General features: G+C 35.5%; 5 protein-coding genes across 5 annotated transcripts; 3 read left to right on the top strand and 2 right to left on the bottom strand.

Annotated features, from left to right (window-relative positions):
* Window positions 1–2730: 2730 nt before the first annotated feature.
* LOC111791472 (actin-depolymerizing factor 1) lies at window positions 2731–4426 on the top strand. Its single transcript, XM_023672833.2, has 3 exons — window positions 2731–3036; window positions 3569–3834; window positions 3920–4426. The coding sequence occupies exons 1-3, from the start codon at window positions 2854–2856 to the stop codon at window positions 4068–4070; spliced, it is 600 nt and encodes a 199-aa protein (XP_023528601.2). The 5' UTR covers window positions 2731–2853; the 3' UTR covers window positions 4071–4426.
* A 387-nt stretch (window positions 4427–4813) lies between these two features.
* Window positions 4814–8335, top strand: LOC111791470 (Major facilitator superfamily protein). Its single transcript, XM_023672830.2, has 10 exons — window positions 4814–5321; window positions 5490–5653; window positions 5773–5836; window positions 5928–6041; window positions 6143–6187; window positions 6371–6618; window positions 6711–6801; window positions 7581–7693; window positions 7770–7884; window positions 8010–8335. The coding sequence occupies exons 1-10, from the start codon at window positions 5154–5156 to the stop codon at window positions 8190–8192; spliced, it is 1305 nt and encodes a 434-aa protein (XP_023528598.2). The 5' UTR covers window positions 4814–5153; the 3' UTR covers window positions 8193–8335.
* A 289-nt stretch (window positions 8336–8624) lies between these two features.
* LOC111791471 (short-chain dehydrogenase TIC 32 B, chloroplastic) lies at window positions 8625–11350 on the bottom strand. Its single transcript, XM_023672832.2, has 8 exons — window positions 11090–11350; window positions 10220–10451; window positions 9940–10019; window positions 9697–9850; window positions 9534–9612; window positions 9329–9413; window positions 9197–9243; window positions 8625–8958 (listed from the first exon to the last, which is right to left on the bottom strand). The coding sequence occupies exons 1-8, from the start codon at window positions 11205–11207 to the stop codon at window positions 8785–8787; spliced, it is 969 nt and encodes a 322-aa protein (XP_023528600.2). The 5' UTR covers window positions 11208–11350; the 3' UTR covers window positions 8625–8784.
* A 1114-nt stretch (window positions 11351–12464) lies between these two features.
* Window positions 12465–14467, top strand: LOC111791317 (putative ADP-ribosylation factor GTPase-activating protein AGD6). The gene is made up of 3 exons (XM_087122084.1): window positions 12465–13557; window positions 13635–13724; window positions 13789–14467. The coding sequence occupies exons 1-3, from the start codon at window positions 12754–12756 to the stop codon at window positions 14335–14337; spliced, it is 1443 nt and encodes a 480-aa protein (XP_086978210.1). The 5' UTR covers window positions 12465–12753; the 3' UTR covers window positions 14338–14467.
* Window positions 14468–15066: 599 nt separating this feature from the next.
* On the bottom strand, window positions 15067–17787 carry LOC111790979 (uncharacterized). The gene is made up of 2 exons (XM_023672129.2): window positions 17253–17787; window positions 15067–16891 (listed from the first exon to the last, which is right to left on the bottom strand). Exon 2 carries the CDS (start codon window positions 16711–16713, stop codon window positions 15205–15207), a length of 1509 nt encoding a protein of 502 aa, XP_023527897.2. The 5' UTR covers window positions 16714–16891; window positions 17253–17787; the 3' UTR covers window positions 15067–15204.
* Window positions 17788–19062: the final 1275 nt, after the last annotated feature.

The raw sequence follows: 19062 nt of genomic DNA, 5'->3' as shown, positions 1-19062 counted from the left end.
CGTGTCGCAATATGAAGATGAAGATGAAGTTCGCGTTTAGCTTTGGATCTGTGGTTTAGTTTCTGCTTTTTTTTTTTTTTTTTTCGGTAATTTCTAGATTAGGTGTCCTTTATGTAATCTTAGTCACAGAAGTTGTGTCGAAATTTGGTGTTAAATCTAAGCTCATCTGGTTCGGTTTTTTTTTTATTTATTTTTAATTTAAATTCCAAAGCTATCAAATTGCTTCTATTTTTACCCTAAAATTTTGATTTAATCAAATAATCCACCAACTTACTCACAGAAGTTTGATTTGATGCATGCAGTTCAGAGAGAAAATCAAACCAAATTTGGAAAAAGTGGTTTTTAAATATTATTATTATTATTATTATTTTAGACGGCTCCAAGGTTTAAAATAAGGTAATTTGGCACAAATATTTAAATAGAGAGAGACGTGGATTCATGTGGTACACTAATTATAAAATGAGAAGAAACAAACAGAAAAAATAAAAAATTGTTGAAGGGCATTTTAGGAAAGGGAAAAAATGGAAGGCAAAATAAAGGTGGGCATTTGCAACAAACACAAGCAATGCCCAATGGTGGAAAAATGGACGGCGTGGAAAGGATGTGCTTCTTTCTTTTTATTATTATTATTGAAAAAAATTAAATATTATTATTATTATTATTATTATTATTTTCTTTTTTTGGTGAGGAGGGAAAGAATTGCGTTGGATCGACGCAGTGGAAGGAATCTCGGGAAAGAGAATTGGGAGTTATTTTTATCCCATTTTTAAGTTTTTTAATTTTTTATATTTAAATTATAATAAAATATGTCAACCGAGAAACTGAAACTCGTAGCCGCCCAACTTCGCCGAGCTGCACGCCGTGTGTCCGTTTTGTTGTCTTTTATTTATTCCCAATGTATCGTTTTTTCTTTTAATTTTTAGGGAAAAGCTCAATTTACATTTTTTTTTAATTTATAATTTAAACCATTGGCTAATAATTTAAAATCGGTGTAATATTATCTAAATAAATTTTATTTCTCTATCATAGTTTTTCTAAAATTATTTTCTAATTAATACATTTATGATTTTAAAATAAAATACTAATAAAATGTTTAAATTGGTTCGGAAAGACTAAAGATATAATCTCCAAAATATTTAGATGGACAATTTTTACTATGAAATATTATAATTTAATTTAAATTTAATTTACTTTCCATATTTTTATTATGGACTTTCAATAATTTGGTCGATTTTGTATCTTAAATTTATTATTTATCTAACCTTTATCTCTAACTTATATGATTTAAAACATATTAACATGTTATCTCTAAGTTATATGATTTAAAACATATTGACATGTTATGCCACATATTTGAAGTTACCTCATTAATTTTGGTAAAGTTAAAATAAATGTAAATACGGATAAAAAATAATTTTTTAAAATTCAATAATTAAAATTTAATTATTAAACGTTTTGAGATTGCAATCGAACCTATTTATAAGTTTAATACACAATTTAAAAACTAAAATATAATAAACTCGTGTTTTATGGACTAAAATATAAACAATTTAAAATTAATTTACAAAATCATAGTGTGGTTCCAAAATATATTTTATTAATGAAATTAATAATATCATATATTTTTTTTATTAAATGCTCGTAAAATTCATTTATAAAGTTTAGAATTCTGTATTTCAGTTGATGCAGTAACATTTTTTACTCGAAATTATATATTATAAAAATATTAATTTTTTCATTAATATTTTAAAGTTAAGCTTATGAGTATTATTTTAATAAATGTAGACTTCGATTTACATTTAATTAAATTATGAATTCTTTAAATTTTGAAACTGAAAGGACAAACCTTTTATTTAACATAAAATTAAAAAAAGAAAAAAGAAGAAGAAAACTTCTTGATGACAATAATCTTATTATAATTTTAAGATTAAAGGTTTTATTTTATTTCAAGTCAAATTAAATTAGAAATAAAAGATAATAACTAATAAGGTTAATTGAAGCCGAATGAGCCGGCTTATATGAAGATGCGGCGCAGCCAGAGGTACCGCCCCACGTCCATGGACACGTGGCGCATGTTGGTTGGATGGTCATCATTCACTGCCAGCTGTCAAATGTAAGTCACCGCCACGATAGCGTTGCTCCCGAGCACCAACACAGAGAAAAAAATAATAAATAATAAGAAAAAGGACCCAACAAGAAAACCACTATAAAAGCCAGTCTACATTTTTTTCTCATTTCTGAGCCCGCCTTCTTCGTCATCTTCATCATCTCCATCGGAGCTTCTTCTGTCTCCTCTCAAAATGGTGAGTTCTTCTGAAGTTTACTTAATTTCTGCTTTTATTCGTGGTCTGACGATCGTTTGGTTCTTGAGAAAGTAGATTCTATTTCTAGTTTGCAACTTTGAAAATAACTACACTCTTGCGATCGGGAGTTTCTTGCAATTTGCGGAGTCTTTGAATCTTTGTATATAACTTTGAAGTCGTAATCCGCATGCAGTTTCTGTGGTGGGGAGTGAATGTGTTCTGTTCCCTAGGAGATCGGATTTGAATTCTTCTGTGGTTGTTTCAACTAAACGAAACGTCATGTTCTCTGATTTATTGTCGAGTTTGAGTGATCGAGTGGCCGTGGATCTCTCACGATCTTCGTTTTTAATTTTGCACTTCTTGTTATGTTACATTTGAAAATTTCTGTCAAGGATTGCAATTACAAGTTAATATTCGTGTATTCCCCCTTTTGAACCTTTTGAATTGCTATTAATCTTCTTATGCATGTTGTAAATGAGGGGGAAACTCTGTTAGGTTGTGATGCCTGCCTCTGATCCACATTTTGTTTGTTCCTTTCTTTTAAGTTTGGATGGAAATCAATATCAACTATCAAGCTATGGACAAAAGCTTATGGGGTGGAAATCTTATCCTGTCCATATTCTTATCTTGCGTGGCTGAGGAAGAGAATCCATACCATTTACTTGTTACATGGTTATCTTACTTTGACTTAGTGGTTCTTAAAGCTGGAGGCGCACTAAAGTGTAATAAAAAGGTTTTTAGGAAAATAAGCTTCTTGTTTGAGATCGTATGAATGTTTATGCATTGCTTTCTCTAAAATATTAGAAAAGAAAAAGTAGGAAGTCACTCTCAGTAGCTTCGTTAAGGGAACCTTTGCTTCAAAGGCTTCTTTGAAGCAAGGCGTAAAGGCTGACCTTGGGCCTTAAGCGTGTCTTGGTGCGTGCCTCGGTGCGTGCCTCGGTGGGCTTCTTAAAACACTGATTTGACTAAACATGACTATAAATTGATGGCTAAGATAAGGCTCTCAAGGGAGAAACAGAACAATTGTTGAAAATTTGAAAAATCTGATTAGATCAGAAAAATTCTCTTGTTCCCAATTTTATGCATGTCCAGTGTTGGGTTAAACATCGATCACCCCACTGCTTTGCTTTGTAGCCTTTGTTTGTATTGCTGTATTACCGATAACGTTTAATTTTCCAACTTTGTTCTTGCTTTTCAACTCTTTGTGTATGCATCTCTTCTGGACTTCAAAATTTTATTAAACAGCTTCGTTCTGGATTTCATAGGCCAATGCAGCATCGGGAATAGCCGTGAATGATGATTGCAAGCTGAAGTTTTTGGAGCTCAAAGCAAAAAGAACCTATCGCTTTATTGTGTTTAAGATCGAAGAGAAGCAAAAGCAAGTTGTCGTAGAGAAAGTTGGCGAGCCAACACAAAGTTACGAGGACTTTGCTGCAAGCCTTCCTGCAGATGAATGTCGTTATGCTATCTATGATTTTGACTTTGTTACCGAAGAGAACTGTCAAAAGAGCAGAATCTTCTTCATCGCTTGGTATGGCTGATATCTCCTTTACTGCATTCCTTTCATGTTTATCTTTCCCACCACCGCAGTCTTACGAAAACACCATTGCTTGAAGGTCCCCTGATAATTCAAGAGTCAGAAGCAAAATGATTTATGCCAGCTCCAAAGATAGATTCAAGAGAGAACTGGATGGATTTCAGGTAGAGCTGCAAGCAACCGATCCGACTGAGATGGGGCTTGATGTCATTCGAAGCCGAGTTGGCTGAATGCTACATTAGCCAATTCAGGTGAACGGTATCAATGTCCCTGCATATCTTCAGTTCGAGGTGAACGAGTGTCTTGGTCGTGGTTTTGTGGTATATAATGTGTTTTGAATTTATGTTCTAAATGGTCTTTTGTATGAGTTCGAGCTAAATAAGCCTCTTAGTTTTTCAACTATATATACAATTTCATCCTTTAGGGAGATATTGCAGCAGAATGCCATCAGATTCCAGCTGCTGTTCTACCTATGCTCCACAGATTGATATACAAGAGGATTGGATATCCGTACTTGAGCAAATATTGGTGTAATTTTCCTTTTAGTGTTCTTTAGAAGCTGAGAAAAGTATTTATTTGCTTGGAAGTAATCGCCCTACTTTTTATATTGAATTTTTTTTTTTTTTTTAGTTTTAGTTTTTCCTTAATAAATTCATGTTCTGGTTAATAAAAGGCTAAATCAAAGGAGAAAAAATCATTTGAACAAAAAAATTTACTAATTTAGCGTAAAATTTTAATTGTAACAAATAAATGAAAGATAGTTTAATAATAATTAATTTAGTTACTTCAAACTAATTAATACAAAACTAATAGAAAGGACTAAAAGTGGGCTTAAATCTTGAAGTTGGTAGGCCCATTAAAAAATTAAATTCAAGTTTTTTTCTTTCAAAAAGTGTTATTTTAAAATTTAGGACCAAATGACCAATAAGGACCCAATAAATTACCTTTTCTTTTTTCAACTCGTTTAAATTTTAGAATCAGATGGATACCGGACCGGTAGGTAGCTTAGAACTTGGGAGATATTCCGAATAAGGCCACCAACGCAACGCCCTACCATCGTGTGGCGAGCCAAATGGGGAAAATTTTCACAGAAGCAAAAATCGTGATCGGCCAGCGCTCTTCTCATCTCACATTCGATTTTTCGCATCAAACAAACAGAACATTTCGAGCTCAATCGAGCTTAATTTAATCGAAACAATAACCCTTTTGATTGTCTTCACTTTCAGCCGGCAATTCTCCTGGGTTGACCTCATCCGCTTGGGTTCTTCTTATAAGGCGTTTCTACGAGCAAATCGGATTGAAACGCCGAGACCATGGATCATTCGGATCCTGTAGGCGAAGAGGCGCGATTGCTAGTTAGTAACGCGCCAATTCGAGCTCCGGTGAATCATGCGAGAGATGTTCATGTTTTGAGCTTTGCTTTTCTCTTAATTTTCCTTGCTTATGGAGCTGCGCAGAACTTGGAGAGCACTGTTAATACAGTAAGTTTCTGTTTCTATTCACTCTGTTTGTTCTGTATTCTTCTGGTATTTGTGGAGAATGTTGAAGAAATGGACGAGAAACCTTAATCAGTTCATGTTTTGTACGGGTCTTTTTCGGGGTTTGCTTTGAGCTGAGTTTTTTTGTTTGGCCGTGGAATTTCCATTCAGGAGGAGGATCTGGGGACTACCTCGCTCGGGATATTGTATTTATCTTTCACGTTTTTCTCTCTGGTGGCTTCGTTGGTGGTTCGAGCTTTGGGGACTAAGAACGCTTTGGTTCTTGGAACTACTGGTTATTGGTTGTTCATAGCTGCAAATTTGAAGCCAACATGGTAAGATTTTTCATACTCTCAATCAACGTGAGGTTGAGAGTTCTTCTTTTAAATATACTGTAACTCAATGTTGAGGTGATTGTAAAAGTTGAGATGATTTTCCGAACACTTCTTTTCAGGTTTACAATGATTCCTGCTTCTGTCTACCTTGGCTTTGCTGCTTCAATAATATGGGTTGGGCAGGTGCAATGTAGTAAATATTTTCAGACTATTATAGCAATGGATAATCACAATAATTGCAGTGAACAAATCTGTGATATAATGAATTTCTCAGGGTACATATCTCACTTCAACTGCACGTAATCATGCGAGAAACAATGGCTTACATGAAGGAACTATCATTGGCAACTTCAACGGAGAGTTTTGGGGAGTATTTGCAAGTCACCAGGTGAATCCATGGATTTAAAGTTTATAAACTTTGGTTCATCAAGAAATGTTATCAACTTAACAGTAAGGTTCATACCTTTTTAAAGTGGTAAATTTCTGCAGGTCATCGGAAATATTATCTCTCTCGTTGTTCTGAGAAATGAAACAGTATGTATTCTCCTTTTATTTACTTTCTCAAGGAGTTCCATTTTAGAGTTTGCACGTTCGATCCCGTTAAAAACAACTATAATGATGTCGAAGCAGGCAATTGCTGAATCATGTGATGCTGTTTGAGACCTTTGATCGCTTCTATAGATTGAATTGTGTGTTTTTGCACCGTGAATGCTGCAGGGTGGAAGAACCAATGGAACAACGATATTGTTCATTATCTTCCTTTGCATTGTGACGTTAGGTATAGCACTTATGTGCTTCTTAAGGAAGGAAGACAGTAAAGAAGAAGAACCCTCATTGTCCTCGTCCAGCCTACGCGCCTCTATATTGTCTTTGTCAAAGTCGGTCGTTGCTCCGCTGACTGACGTAAGAATGATCTTGGGCATTCCTCTGATAGCATATTCAGGACTACAGGCGGCATTTGTTTGGTAATTACTGAAACAAAGTAGAAGTATTGCATGCTCTCTGTTGCAATAGACTATGTTTTTCCTGACTAAGCATTCAAGAGTTTCAAACACAGGGCCAAGTTCACGAAAGAAGTCGTCACACCATCTCTTGGCGTGTCGGGGGTTGGTGGTGCGATGGCAATTTATGGAGCCTCTGATGCAATTGTAAGTATGCTTACTTGTTCCTTTTGTTTTATTCCTTCAACTAGTTACAATCCTAATTTGATTGGAGGAAATTGATGAACAAACTATATTGAAATATAGAGTAACAACTACCGGAAAAACCATGTGTCTGGAGGTACTACTTGGACCCTCCACTCTCGAGCTATCTCTCAAGTCCTAATTCATTATCCAAAATAAGGTCTAACTTCCCCCTTCCCCGTTACCCATTCCCCATTCCCTCTGTTTATTACCAAATACCTTCCCCCAACTAATTACAAATATACCTTTAATATTCTAATTGTAACGGTCCAAGCCCACCACTAGCAGATATTGTCTTCTTTGGATTTTTCCTTTCGGGCTTTCCCTCAAAGTTTTTAAAACGTGTCTGCTAGGGAAAGGTCTCCACACCCTCATAAAAAATACTTCGTTTCCCTCTCCAACTGATGTGGGATCTCACAATCCAGGGGACCAGCATCCTTGCTAGCACTCGTTCCTCTCTTCAATCGATGTGAGATCTTACATTAATAGTATTCCTAATCTTATTCTACTACCACTCCCATCAGAAGTATGCATTAAGCTTGCAGAGGTAGATTATATATAATGGCTGTTCGTCCAAGTTAGTTGAATACTTTGGCAATCTCTCTCTTTCTCATGATTTTGGCCATGGCTCATGACTCATGTCCTGCACATTCATATCTTCACTTCCAACTATTTATCTTTCATCAAAGCTATCACTAGTAGAAAAAGTGAGGTTTTAGTGTTTTTTGTTGTTGTCTTTCTAGTGTTCATTGGTTGCTGGTCGTCTTACATCTGGGCTCCCATCAATCACTTTCTTAGTATCTGGTGGAACTGTTGTTCAAGCTATTGTTTTTACTTGGCTTCTACTGGGACAGAGGTTAGCAAGCATTGGAAAACCTTTTACTTTTAGGATTATTTTGTAATAAATACTAAGCCATTACTCTTGAAAGCAGTGAAACACTTGGCGCTGTATACCTGCTTCTCATATCAGCCTTACTTGGGATTGGTGATGGAGTTTTCAACACACAGCTGAATGCTCTGATCGGAATACTCTTCAAACATGACACGGTACTCAAATTTCACACAATCTAATGCCATCCCATTGTGTTCCTCATATTATGTTGATTGTTTCTTAACAAAAAATCCACTCAATCCTGGGTTTCTTCAAATGAGCGTTATGTTTCGGTTCACAGGAAGGAGCGTTCGCCCAGCTGAAGGTCTGGCAGAGCGCGACCATTTCGGTCGTCTTCTTTCTCAGTCCATACATTTCGATGGACGCAATGCTGGTGAGTATACTTTCTGTTCTCTGCCTCTCATATGTTTGTTTTCTGACTTTAACTGTTTGGGTAGAGAAATCATTCTCGTCAACATTCTAATGTAATGTCTACACACAGTTATGTGTGTGCCTACATTTATGTTATTGCTCCGAAACAAATATTCCAAACATGTCTTAATTCGATGAACTCGGATTCACCTGAGTATGAAAAGGGTCGTCAAGATAGATGGCTAAATTTAAATACCGATTTTTCAAAGAAGTGCTTGGTTGCTTCTTGATGCTTCTTTTTTTTTTACTAATTGAAAAGGGGAATACATATCTTCCTTATTAGTTGTCGCTCGATCAAAAAGATATCGAAACCTCAAATTTGCTGACTTTCCGAGGTATAGATAACCTTCCCATAGACATTTTTTTTATAAAGAGAGTAAAGGGGTGGTACGAAAGATTGGTCCATTCCACAAAGCTGAGCTTGTTGGTTCGCTTCCCCGACCTTCTTACAAATCTGCCTCATTTCTCTTGATGGAATTTAAAATACTAAATGACTTTCGTTTCATAAGAACATGAACAAAATATCCTTTAATAGTTTTGCTAACATAGCATGCAACATGAATATTCAAGAAATTATACGATTATATTTAAAAAACACTTTAATACCGTTGACATGTAACTTGAAGCTTGGGAGCTGCTTCTTTTCATACTTTAGAAATTGAACTGATCAAGTCCTCGCTGAAGTTCCAAAGTTTCTTTGCAAGTGCTTCGTCTCTAGCATAGGAGCTTGGTCGCTTCTCGTTATTGTCCAAAAAATATTTCCCACTCACTCCCTTTAAGTTCGGGTGGAGTGCCACATAGCATGTTGTTGATGCACCCTAAAACAAACACTAAAGTGATTTTCATTCATTCAAAAAAAAAAAAAAAAAAAAAAAAAAAAAAAAAAAAAAAAGACAATCTTATTCTAATCGAGACTAATAAAACAATCTACATTAGTTACTTCTGAAAATAATCAAACCAACACATTAAATAGAAAATTTTAATTAAAAAATTGGAGAAATTTTCATTATAAAATAAGAAATATAATAAGAAGAAGAAACAATTGCTTTAATGTACCTGAGGGACATTCTTCCATATAAAGAAGGTGAAAACCCGCAAAAGCCCTGGAGAGATCAAGAAACGAAGGTGGGTAAGTGACGACATGTCGTCCAAGTAAAAAAAGAACAAAAGGGATTCGACATATCTTACGCATTAGAAGCTTAGAATGCCTCATAAGGGGCGTCATTATCAACCCCGGATGCACCGCGTTCGCCGTTATGTTCACGCCCTCTTCCTACAACCACCAATAATTTTTTTAATTTTTTTTATTAATTATTTAATACCATTTTCATTACTAACAAAAATAATTATCTAATATAAATTTCGATAATGAAATTGAGTACAAGAAAATTACTTGAAATCGACGAGTGAGCTCCTTGATATGTAAAATGTTGGCTAACTTAGATTGCCCGTACGCCCTCTTATCGGAATACCTACAAAGTAATAACTTACCCTTATAATCGCATCCAAATAAATAAATAAATATATAAAATTTGAAAAGAAAAAAAAAAAAATACCCCTTCTTTTCATTGATTTTGTTGAAGCGAATTCCATGGCCATAAGTGTGGACATGAGCTATAGATGATAAATTGACGATTCTACCCTCAATTCCTGAGCTTTTTGCAGTGTTCTTCATTTTCTCAAGAAGAAGGTTTGTTAACAGAAAATGACCTAAGGAAAATAATAAAATAATTAAAGTCTTAATTAAGTTTATATAAATTAAATATAAAAATTAGAGGTAGTTTTTATGTGTATATTACCAAGATGGTTGGTGCCAAACTGCATCTCTATCCCATCTTCAGAGAGTTGAAATGGGCAAAACATAACACCAGCATTGTTTCTGAAATGGTTTAAAAAAAATATTTTAAATTTTTATAAATATTTCAAAATTATTCTTCGAATACAAATATTGTATTATGTGGAACAAAACATTGACGTGAGAGTTGAATGAACGACACTAAGACTGTCGTTCAACGGGCAATTTTGATTTTTTTTTAAATAATAATTTGGAGTAAATAAAAAGGATAGAAAGGAATTTACATTAAAATGTTGAGAGGGAGATTGAGAGCAATGAAATTTTGAGCAAATTGTGTTGTGGAAGTGATGGATGAAAGGTCAAGTTTGAGAACATCCAATTTGGCAGATGGATTTTGTTGAAGAATTTGTTGTTTTGCTTTATTTGCTGCCTCTACGTTTCTTGCCCCTATGATCACATGTGCCTTTCGCATCGCTAAAACTCGTACCGTTTCAAGCCCGATCCCGCTCGCTCCTCCTACAACAAAACTATCATATCTCAGTTTCGCAAAAAATATATTACTTTCAATAACAATCGAATAAGATTAACTACAAATAGTTGTAAAATTTTGAGATTTTGTCAAATCTTACCTCGATTGGAGAGAGAAACAAAACATTACAATATTTGCTAGTAGTGGACTTGTAATGTTACAAATAGTATTAAAGTCAGACAAAGGACATGCTGGGTGTAACAACTCAAGCCCAACCGCCAGTAAATATGGTCTTCTTTGAGCTTTCTCTTTCAGGCTTCGCAAGTTTTTAAAACATGTCTGTCAGATATAAGTTTCTACACCCTTATAAATAATGTTTTGTTTTTTTCCAGCTGATGTGAGATCTTAAGCTATGTCCCAACAAGGTGGATTGTGAGATCTCAATTCAGTTAAGGAAGAGAATGAAAGATTACTTGTCCTCCCTAGTAGACACGTAAACAGAAAGACACTCAATTTTTAAGGTTTAAAATTTTAATTTTAAAGTCAAAGATTTCCTACTTTTGATTTGAACTTAAGAAAAGTTGACTTTCAGAAGACTTGGGAGATCCAACAAACATGGAAGTTTAAGAAACCCTTTCAAAATAATATAAAATAAAAGAAGGAGAGAGAGAGAGAGAGAAGTGACCGGTGACAATGACTGTAAGGCCGGTGGCGTCGATCCCTTGGGTGACATCCTCCGCCGTAGATGCGGATCCGAAGCCGCTGAGCCCCGGCCATCCAGTGATCAAGGAAATGATCGACATCGATTTCTTTCAAGAAACACACCAACAATTTTCTCAGCCTTGATTTGTCGACGGAAGCGGCGGCGGCGGCGGCGGCGTAATAAAAGAAAGAGAGAGGAGATAAATTTATAGAGCGTTTTGGAGGGAGGAGGAAGGGAAGGGACGAGGGAGGTAAATTTAATGTGATGGGGATTTGACATAGTAAATAGCATGCTGTTTGGTTCAACCATTTTTTCAAAAACTTCAATACCCGCCCCTCAATAATTCATATTTAATATTTATCAACAACTTTTTTTTTTCTCATTAAAACCTTAAATTAATAACTGTATCTCATTTCTACAAAATATCATTTAAAACTATAGAAATAAAAATACAAAATTGTTGGAATTCATATTTAATGTCACAAAACCATAAGGTTATGATCAATATTCTTTCTAAATTCAATGAATCATAATTAAATATAATCTGTTGCCTTTTAATTCACCAATCAAATATTGTTTTTTTTTTTTTTTTTTTTTTTTTTTAATTATGTCTCTCATTTAATTTATAAAATATATTATTGTAATTGGCCAATACAAGTTATATTATTGTACCCTACGCATTAATAAAAATAAAATAACTATAATTAATGCCAATAATTTAAACACAACATGGACGGACATCAACCAACTTCACATTATTGATCAATTTTTCATATTCATTTTTGCCTTTTTTTAATTTAAAAAATTCCTTTTTTTTTTCAGTGATAATTTTGAGGTTCCCATTAAATGGCTTTCTCCTCCCTATAATTTAGTATTATCATAGCAATTTATGTGCCGAAAAAATAGATAAATTTTTTAATAAAATTTAAATTTTGTTCCACTTCCATGCATATTAAATATTAAATTCATTAAGCGTTACCTTCACATTTTTATTGTAAGCTTTTAATTTAATCATTTGAAAATTTATTTAAAAAAAAAACGTGATTTTATGTGTGTTTTAAAAAATTATAAATAATGTTTGGTATGATATTGATAAGAAGATCCTAAGAGTAGTGGATCGTACATTGGGCCAATTTTTTTCAAGGAGGAAGAAAGCCCAAGAGCAAACCCGCGTAGTTTGTCGGCCCATTTAGTTGGGATAGTGGGCTCAGGCCCATTTTTGATGGATAACTTTTGTATGGAAATGGGCCTAACTAAGCCCAAGTGTTAAACAGAAGAACATTCGAGCAAAGAAAATGAAAATTTAAATAATAAAAAATTAAAAACAATATTTATAGCGCGAGTGGAATGCATATGAATTCCTCTTTCGTTCCTTCTTGTTGGAACGAACCGCTAAAAAGGAGGAGGTTTCGACGATTTGTGGAGGGTGTCGGTGTGTCTCGCCGAAACAGGAAGAGGTTGAAGCAACGAAAGAAGAAACTGATTTGAATTTGAGGTTGCGCTTTAATCGCCCGCCCTCCTTCCCTTACATTATTCAACAGTTTTTTGTTTACATTTTTCTCAGATTTTTCTTCTGTTTTCGGATTTTCCGATTACCTTTCTTTTTCTTTACTTTTAATCTTCGAATTCATTTGGATCTGATCGAAATGGCGGCGTCACGGCGGCTACGGGACCTTCAATCACGGCCGGGGAATAAGGTCTGTGTGGATTGCTCCCAGAAGAATCCGCAATGGGCGTCCGTTTCCTATGGCGTTTTCATGTGTTTGGAATGCTCCGGGAAGCACCGTGGCCTTGGTGTTCATATATCTTTTGTTAGATCCGTTACAATGGATTCTTGGTCTGAGATCCAGATCAAGAAGATGGAGGCTGGGGGTAATGAGCACCTCAACGCCTTTCTTGCGCAATACGGAATACCTAAGGAGACGGATATTGTGACTAAATACAATTCTAGTGCGGCTGGAATTTACAGGGATCGAATCCAAGCCCTTGCCGAGGGCCGATCTTGGAAGGATCCACCGGCTGTGAAGGAAAACATTGGAGCAGGAAAATCGAGGCCTCCATTGGCGCAAAGTGCTAGTGGAGGAGCAGGCAGCGGAGGGAGTAAGGTGAACAACGGAGGTTGGGATAATTGGGATAGCGACGACAATTTTAAACCGTCCAATGATATGATGAGGCGTAACCAATCGACTGGCGATGTTCGAGGCATGGGCGGCGGAGGGGTGCATTCCAGGTCCAGATCGACCGAGGATATTTACACACGGTCTCAATTGGAGGCCTCTGCTGCAAATAAAGACAATTTTTTCGCTAAGAAGTTGGCCGAGAATGATTCCCGGCCCGAAGGACTTCCGCCATCACAAGGAGGAAAATATGTTGGATTTGGCTCCTCCAACAATCATGTACCATCTCCAAGAAATGATCCCCAAAGTGACGTTTTCTCTGTTGTTTCTCAGGTATTATGAAGATTCTTCTGTTTGAATTTTCATTTAAGCTTGCTTGCTTGATCAATTGATGCATCGTTTCGTTTCAGGGATTTGGTAAATTATCTCTGGCTGCTGCCTCTGCCGCTCAGTCGGCTGCAAATGCTGTTCAAGCAGGCACAAAGGAGCTGACAACCAAGGTACTTACATTGAAATTGATATCATTATTGAAGAAGAATGAATTTGAATGATTTGTTTATACAGGTGAAGGAGGGAGGGTATGATTACAAAGTGAATGAAACGGTGAATGTTGTGACAGCAAAAACAACAGAGATTGGGCAAAGGACATGGGGAATCATGAGAGGTGTAATGGCAATGGCTTCATTGAAGGTGGAAGAGTACGCCAAAGATGGGATGAACTGGAAGAACGATGGGGGGCAAGGAAACGAGACTGAGAAAAATGAAGAAATTGAGGAGAAGGAGAATGATAAGAAAGGAGGATGGAATTGTTCTTCTGGTGGAACAGGACAAGCATCAAATTCTTGGGATGATTGGGATAATAATAATAATAATAATAATAATAATAATAATAATAATACCAAAGACAACAGCAAAGAGGAAGGAACAACCAAAGGGAGTGGCTCCCATAGTAATGATGGGTGGGCTGGGTGGGATGATCACAAAGATGATGGCTACGACGATCACCATTATGAAGCATCTGTTCCCAAAACTGTGGGCCAAAGTGGTCAAAGTGGTCAAAGTGGGAAGGCCGGTGGCGGTGATACATGGTCGGAGGGAGGGTTTCAACTCTGAGGTAAAACCTCCAATCATAAACACTCTGCTTATTATGTTGTACTTCAACAATTTAATTCTCTCTACGTTTGATTTGTAATGAATAGAAATTAATGACACTTCAACAATGAAAATTTATTTGGTTACAAAATTGATCTCAATAACCATTATTAAGCTAACTACTTTTTTGTTCTAACTCTAGTTAATTAACATCCTCCACATTTATTATACCAAATAAACTAGAAAATAATTAATAATTTAATAATTTTATTATTACAATGAATGGCAATGAAAATAATTAATCCAAGCTAATATGTTTATACAAAATATTAAAATTGAAAATCACAAATACTTTTTGGTTACACTCTTGATCACACTAGTGTATGCATACCGTTTTTGACACACATTGGTTCTTTCAACCGAGTCGGGACAGAATTTTCTCAATTCCAATCGATTCTTTTGAGTAATATATCTGGAAATTCCCATGGATTCTTTATTAACACCGTTTCGAACACAATGAGTACGTACATTCCAAAATAATTACCGATCTCAACTTGATAGATGATAGATTCCCCTCTGTATCGTCCCAATTCTACGGGTCCAGATTAGGTTCTTCTACTCATCCAATTTGGTTGGTTCAGATTTTGGAGGATATTTAAATCCCATAAGATGGGAAATTCAGGAGCATTAGCAACTCTAGTAATACGGAGCAGTATACGCATAAAAAAAGACTAATAATAATACAGTAAATTGAAAAAACAAAAAATACCATAAACAGATTGAGGTCCGTACAATTCTTATCTTGTGGTATAAGTTAGTAAACCGATCACAACAACCATGGCAACAAACAAGACAGCAACCTTTAATTCTCTTTCACAACTGAACTGCCTATCTCAACTTAATATTAGATTTCACGCCATGCAGTGGTCTAAGGCAAACATGAACCTCGTGTTCTTCTGAACCTTCCTGGAGTTTGGGGACCATGATCTCAAGAACAGATCCCGGTCCATCATAGTACGCTTCAATGTTAGCATCTTCAGGAATTCGAGTCAAAAGAGGAATCTCTCTCACGAATTCACCTGGAGGACAATGTTCGGTAGACGAATCTAAAAGCTTGAAAGTTCTATCGTGCCTCTTGATGAACGGTACTCGAGATGTACTCACACAAGAAACCTTTATAATACCATGCGTGAGCGTGTTCCTCCACGAAACTTTGACCCTTTGTAGATCCACAAATGGCAAACTGATAATTATTAAGTAGCCTTCACCGTCTTCATATATTGCCTTTGCAGCTGTAACAGGCCCGTGGCTGTTCTTCATAACTCCACTGAAGTCGTTCAACCACTGTACGCCATTCGAGTGCTTGTCCATATTCGAAATCCAGTCGGGAGGATTGACCATCAATGCGCAATCATCGTCGTTCATTTTAGGAGATGAGCTTTTCCTTCTCTTGCTGGTAACAGATGATAAATCCATCATATCACAGTTGCTGAGGGTTGACATCTGGTTTGATAAATTTAGCGTCGATCCGTTGAGCAATTTCTTCGGTTGAGGATTTAAAGCACTCTTGACGGGAGGAACTGGCCTCTCGAGTTCAAAATCTGGGCTAGGAAGGTTCCTCCATGAGCTAAAATCACTTGCTTCAGGTGGGATAGCGAAGTTAAAGTCTCTACCTGTTAGGTCTACCCATCTCTTTCGTAGTTCCTTGTCGAGAGACATTAGATTCGGAGACTCAACAACCTCGATCCCATGTACACACTGAGGATTCGAGAGACCCCTATAATGCTTCCGTTGCATTCTATGTGATCGAACGAACCCTTTCTCAGCACCAAATGGGAAAGGAGGCTCGCCTTGGCGAGAATGCCCGTTCATATAACTTCTAAGCTGCATTTTACCTAATGCATTTTCCGGCTTCTCCTTGAAAGCCCACATGTACATGTTCTCCATGTCATGTTGGACCATAAAAACATCGACCTTAAGATCCGACTTCTCGAATCCCGAAACACCTTTGCTGTCACGAATAATCTTAGCCTTCGATTTCTCATTTATCACAGGCTTGAAGTAGAAACTAAAGAAGAACCATGCACCCCAAATGCTGTCTACTCGCTTGGTACATTTTCTTACAACCTTTGGAACAGTAAGAAAAGTTTCAGTATCATAAACTTGTGAAGCAAGCCCAACATCTAAAATGTTACAATGATCAGAACTCCATGGCTGCAAAGTGTAGCTGCATTCATTCGACAAAGGTAAGTTTATGTCGGGTGGACGGGAGGGGACGATCTGTCTCTTCATTTCCAAATCCAGTTCTTCGTGAGACGAGGCACTTGGATCCATGAATAAAAGTGTAGATGGATGATGATTCTCTAGTGAAAGGGCTGTGAGGAGAGAATCTCCCATTTCAGCTCATCTCTTATGGAGCCATGTTTGTTTCTGAGAGTTCAATATTGAAATTGCAGATGCGAAAAAAAGGAAAAAAAAAAAAAAAAGAAGAACAGAACAACGCTGACTGAAGAAAATAACGCTGTAAACACTCTGATGATGTCAATCTCCAGTGTATCTTCCCTCCATCAAAACCCTAGATTAACCAAACGGAGAACAAATTGCTTACAGACTCGATGATCAAAGAATAATGAACAAAGAATCCCAATAGAAACAGATAAGCGGAAGAACAGCATCATAAACACAGAAGAAAATCCAATCCACAACAAACAGAAACCAATTTCTATTCAAACATCTACTTCTCAATCTCCATTGCCCTATATTGAATCGAAACCTACCTTAAAAAAAAAAAAAAAAAAAAAAAAAAGCCCTAAATCACTGGGAAACGCCGATTTCAGATCTCAAAATTCCCCCAAATCAAATCCATCATAGAAATCAACAATTACAAGAAATGGTGAAGAAAATCTAAAGAAAATCCAGAAATCGAAGGGATCTACCTTTTGGGATAAGCATCGGGAAATCGAGAAGTAGAAGGGCCTCCAAAACCAACAACAACGTTCATCTCCATTGCGTCGTCAACAACCATCCCTCAATAGCTTCAGTTCTTCAATTTCTCCTTGTTCCTCTTCCCCCCTTCTTCTTCCCAACCCCCAAAAAGTAGAGATAAAATGGAACCAAACAGGGGCGCGGCAGGTTCAACAAAATGGGGAACGAGTGATTTTGGAAGCAGATGCCGTAGAGGGTTGCTTTATAGAGAAATTTGGATGGTCAAAACCACAATCACAGCATATCCCACATTACAAAAATCTTTGTTGCCTTTATATTCTCCACTTTTTTTACTGGACATGGAAATATTTGTTATCAAGACAAACCCAAATAGCTCAACTTTAGATTTAGGAATAAAGTTTGTTCATACGCAATAAGATCACCGCTTCCCAACTCCCATAAAGTAAAATGGAGCTTCCTATTTTATTAAAGATTGATTTAAACAAAAGCCTAATCCCCACCCAGAAAGCAAAAAAGGAAAAGGAAGGAGGAAAGTGCAGAGCATTGTTACAACAAACAGGTGGAACAAACAAGTTGATTTGGATCAATGATTACGTTACCATAAGCTCTGTTACAAATATTATATGATATAACCCATCGCCATTTTCTTCTCTCAATTTCATATCATAATTTAAATCTAAAATATTTGAAATGCACACATAAGTTTTTTTTTTTTTTTTTTCCCTCGCGTAGTAGGCTTCCAATATTTAATCATTTGATCGGGAGTATATATAAATCCGCTCATATTTATAATATGGGTCAAACTTACTATTATTTAGGAACTGACTAAGAAAATTAAACCGAGTCTACCATTCAAGACTGTACCCACTTTCTTCTAAACTTATGTTATTTAAACCGCTTTCTAAACTTTCAAGCTATAATGTCAAACTTACTCGACAAACGCTGTCTTAATATTTCAATCACGTTCGTAAATTGGGCATGATTCAATAAATGATATATAGAAATGTAAAAGAAAAAAAAAAGGGGGGGAAAGTAGGGTGCTTTGCTTTTATATTCTTGTGGTGCATATTCATTTCAATATATTCAGCTTTATTTATTTATTTATTTATTTAGGTTCCCTATCATCACAATAAAATATCTCCAATTTTTCCGCCTCAAAGGAAACCAATAATATACCCTAAGTCACACCTCAAAGCTTTACACATCTTTTGACTTATTTCTATTATAAATTATAAAGACTAAATTTAAATTATATATATATATATATATATATATATAATTACATGGTTTAAATTAAATATAAAAACTAGTGCTTATATTAATTTTACCATGATTAATTTTACCCATCAAATATATGTTTAACTTTTTTTACTTGCAATTTGGATTTTGAAATTTGACTCAAAATTATTCCTTTTATTTTCTAAAAATTAATAATAATGTTTTTATGTAATTAAATGTGTTCAACATAATTGAACATTACGTTAGACTTAGTCTACATTTAAATAATGACACTTTAAAGTCGATAATGATAAGTGGGTGATAATTTTGACTATGCCATGTTCCTACTTATACCGCTTTTATATTAACATTATATATATTATATTTTTTATTTTTATGCTCCTTAAATTCAAAAGTGGCAACCAAATAAATATGACTTAAAATGTTTTTGGATATTATACATTGAAAAGAATAAAAAATGGAGGGTGTGTCCTTTATTGGTAAGAGAGGTATTTTATTATTATTATTATTATTATTTTAGCTTTTTTTAATATAGAAAACAAAGTATTGTTATTATTATTA

This window comes from Cucurbita pepo, chromosome 3 (genome assembly GCF_057944985.1).
Source record: "Cucurbita pepo subsp. pepo isolate OVF chromosome 3, ASM5794498v1, whole genome shotgun sequence".
In the NCBI taxonomy this organism is placed as follows: Eukaryota; Viridiplantae; Streptophyta; class Magnoliopsida; order Cucurbitales; family Cucurbitaceae; genus Cucurbita; species Cucurbita pepo.
Note: the sequence above shows the minus strand (reverse complement) of the source record. Positions and strands in the feature narration are given on the sequence as shown.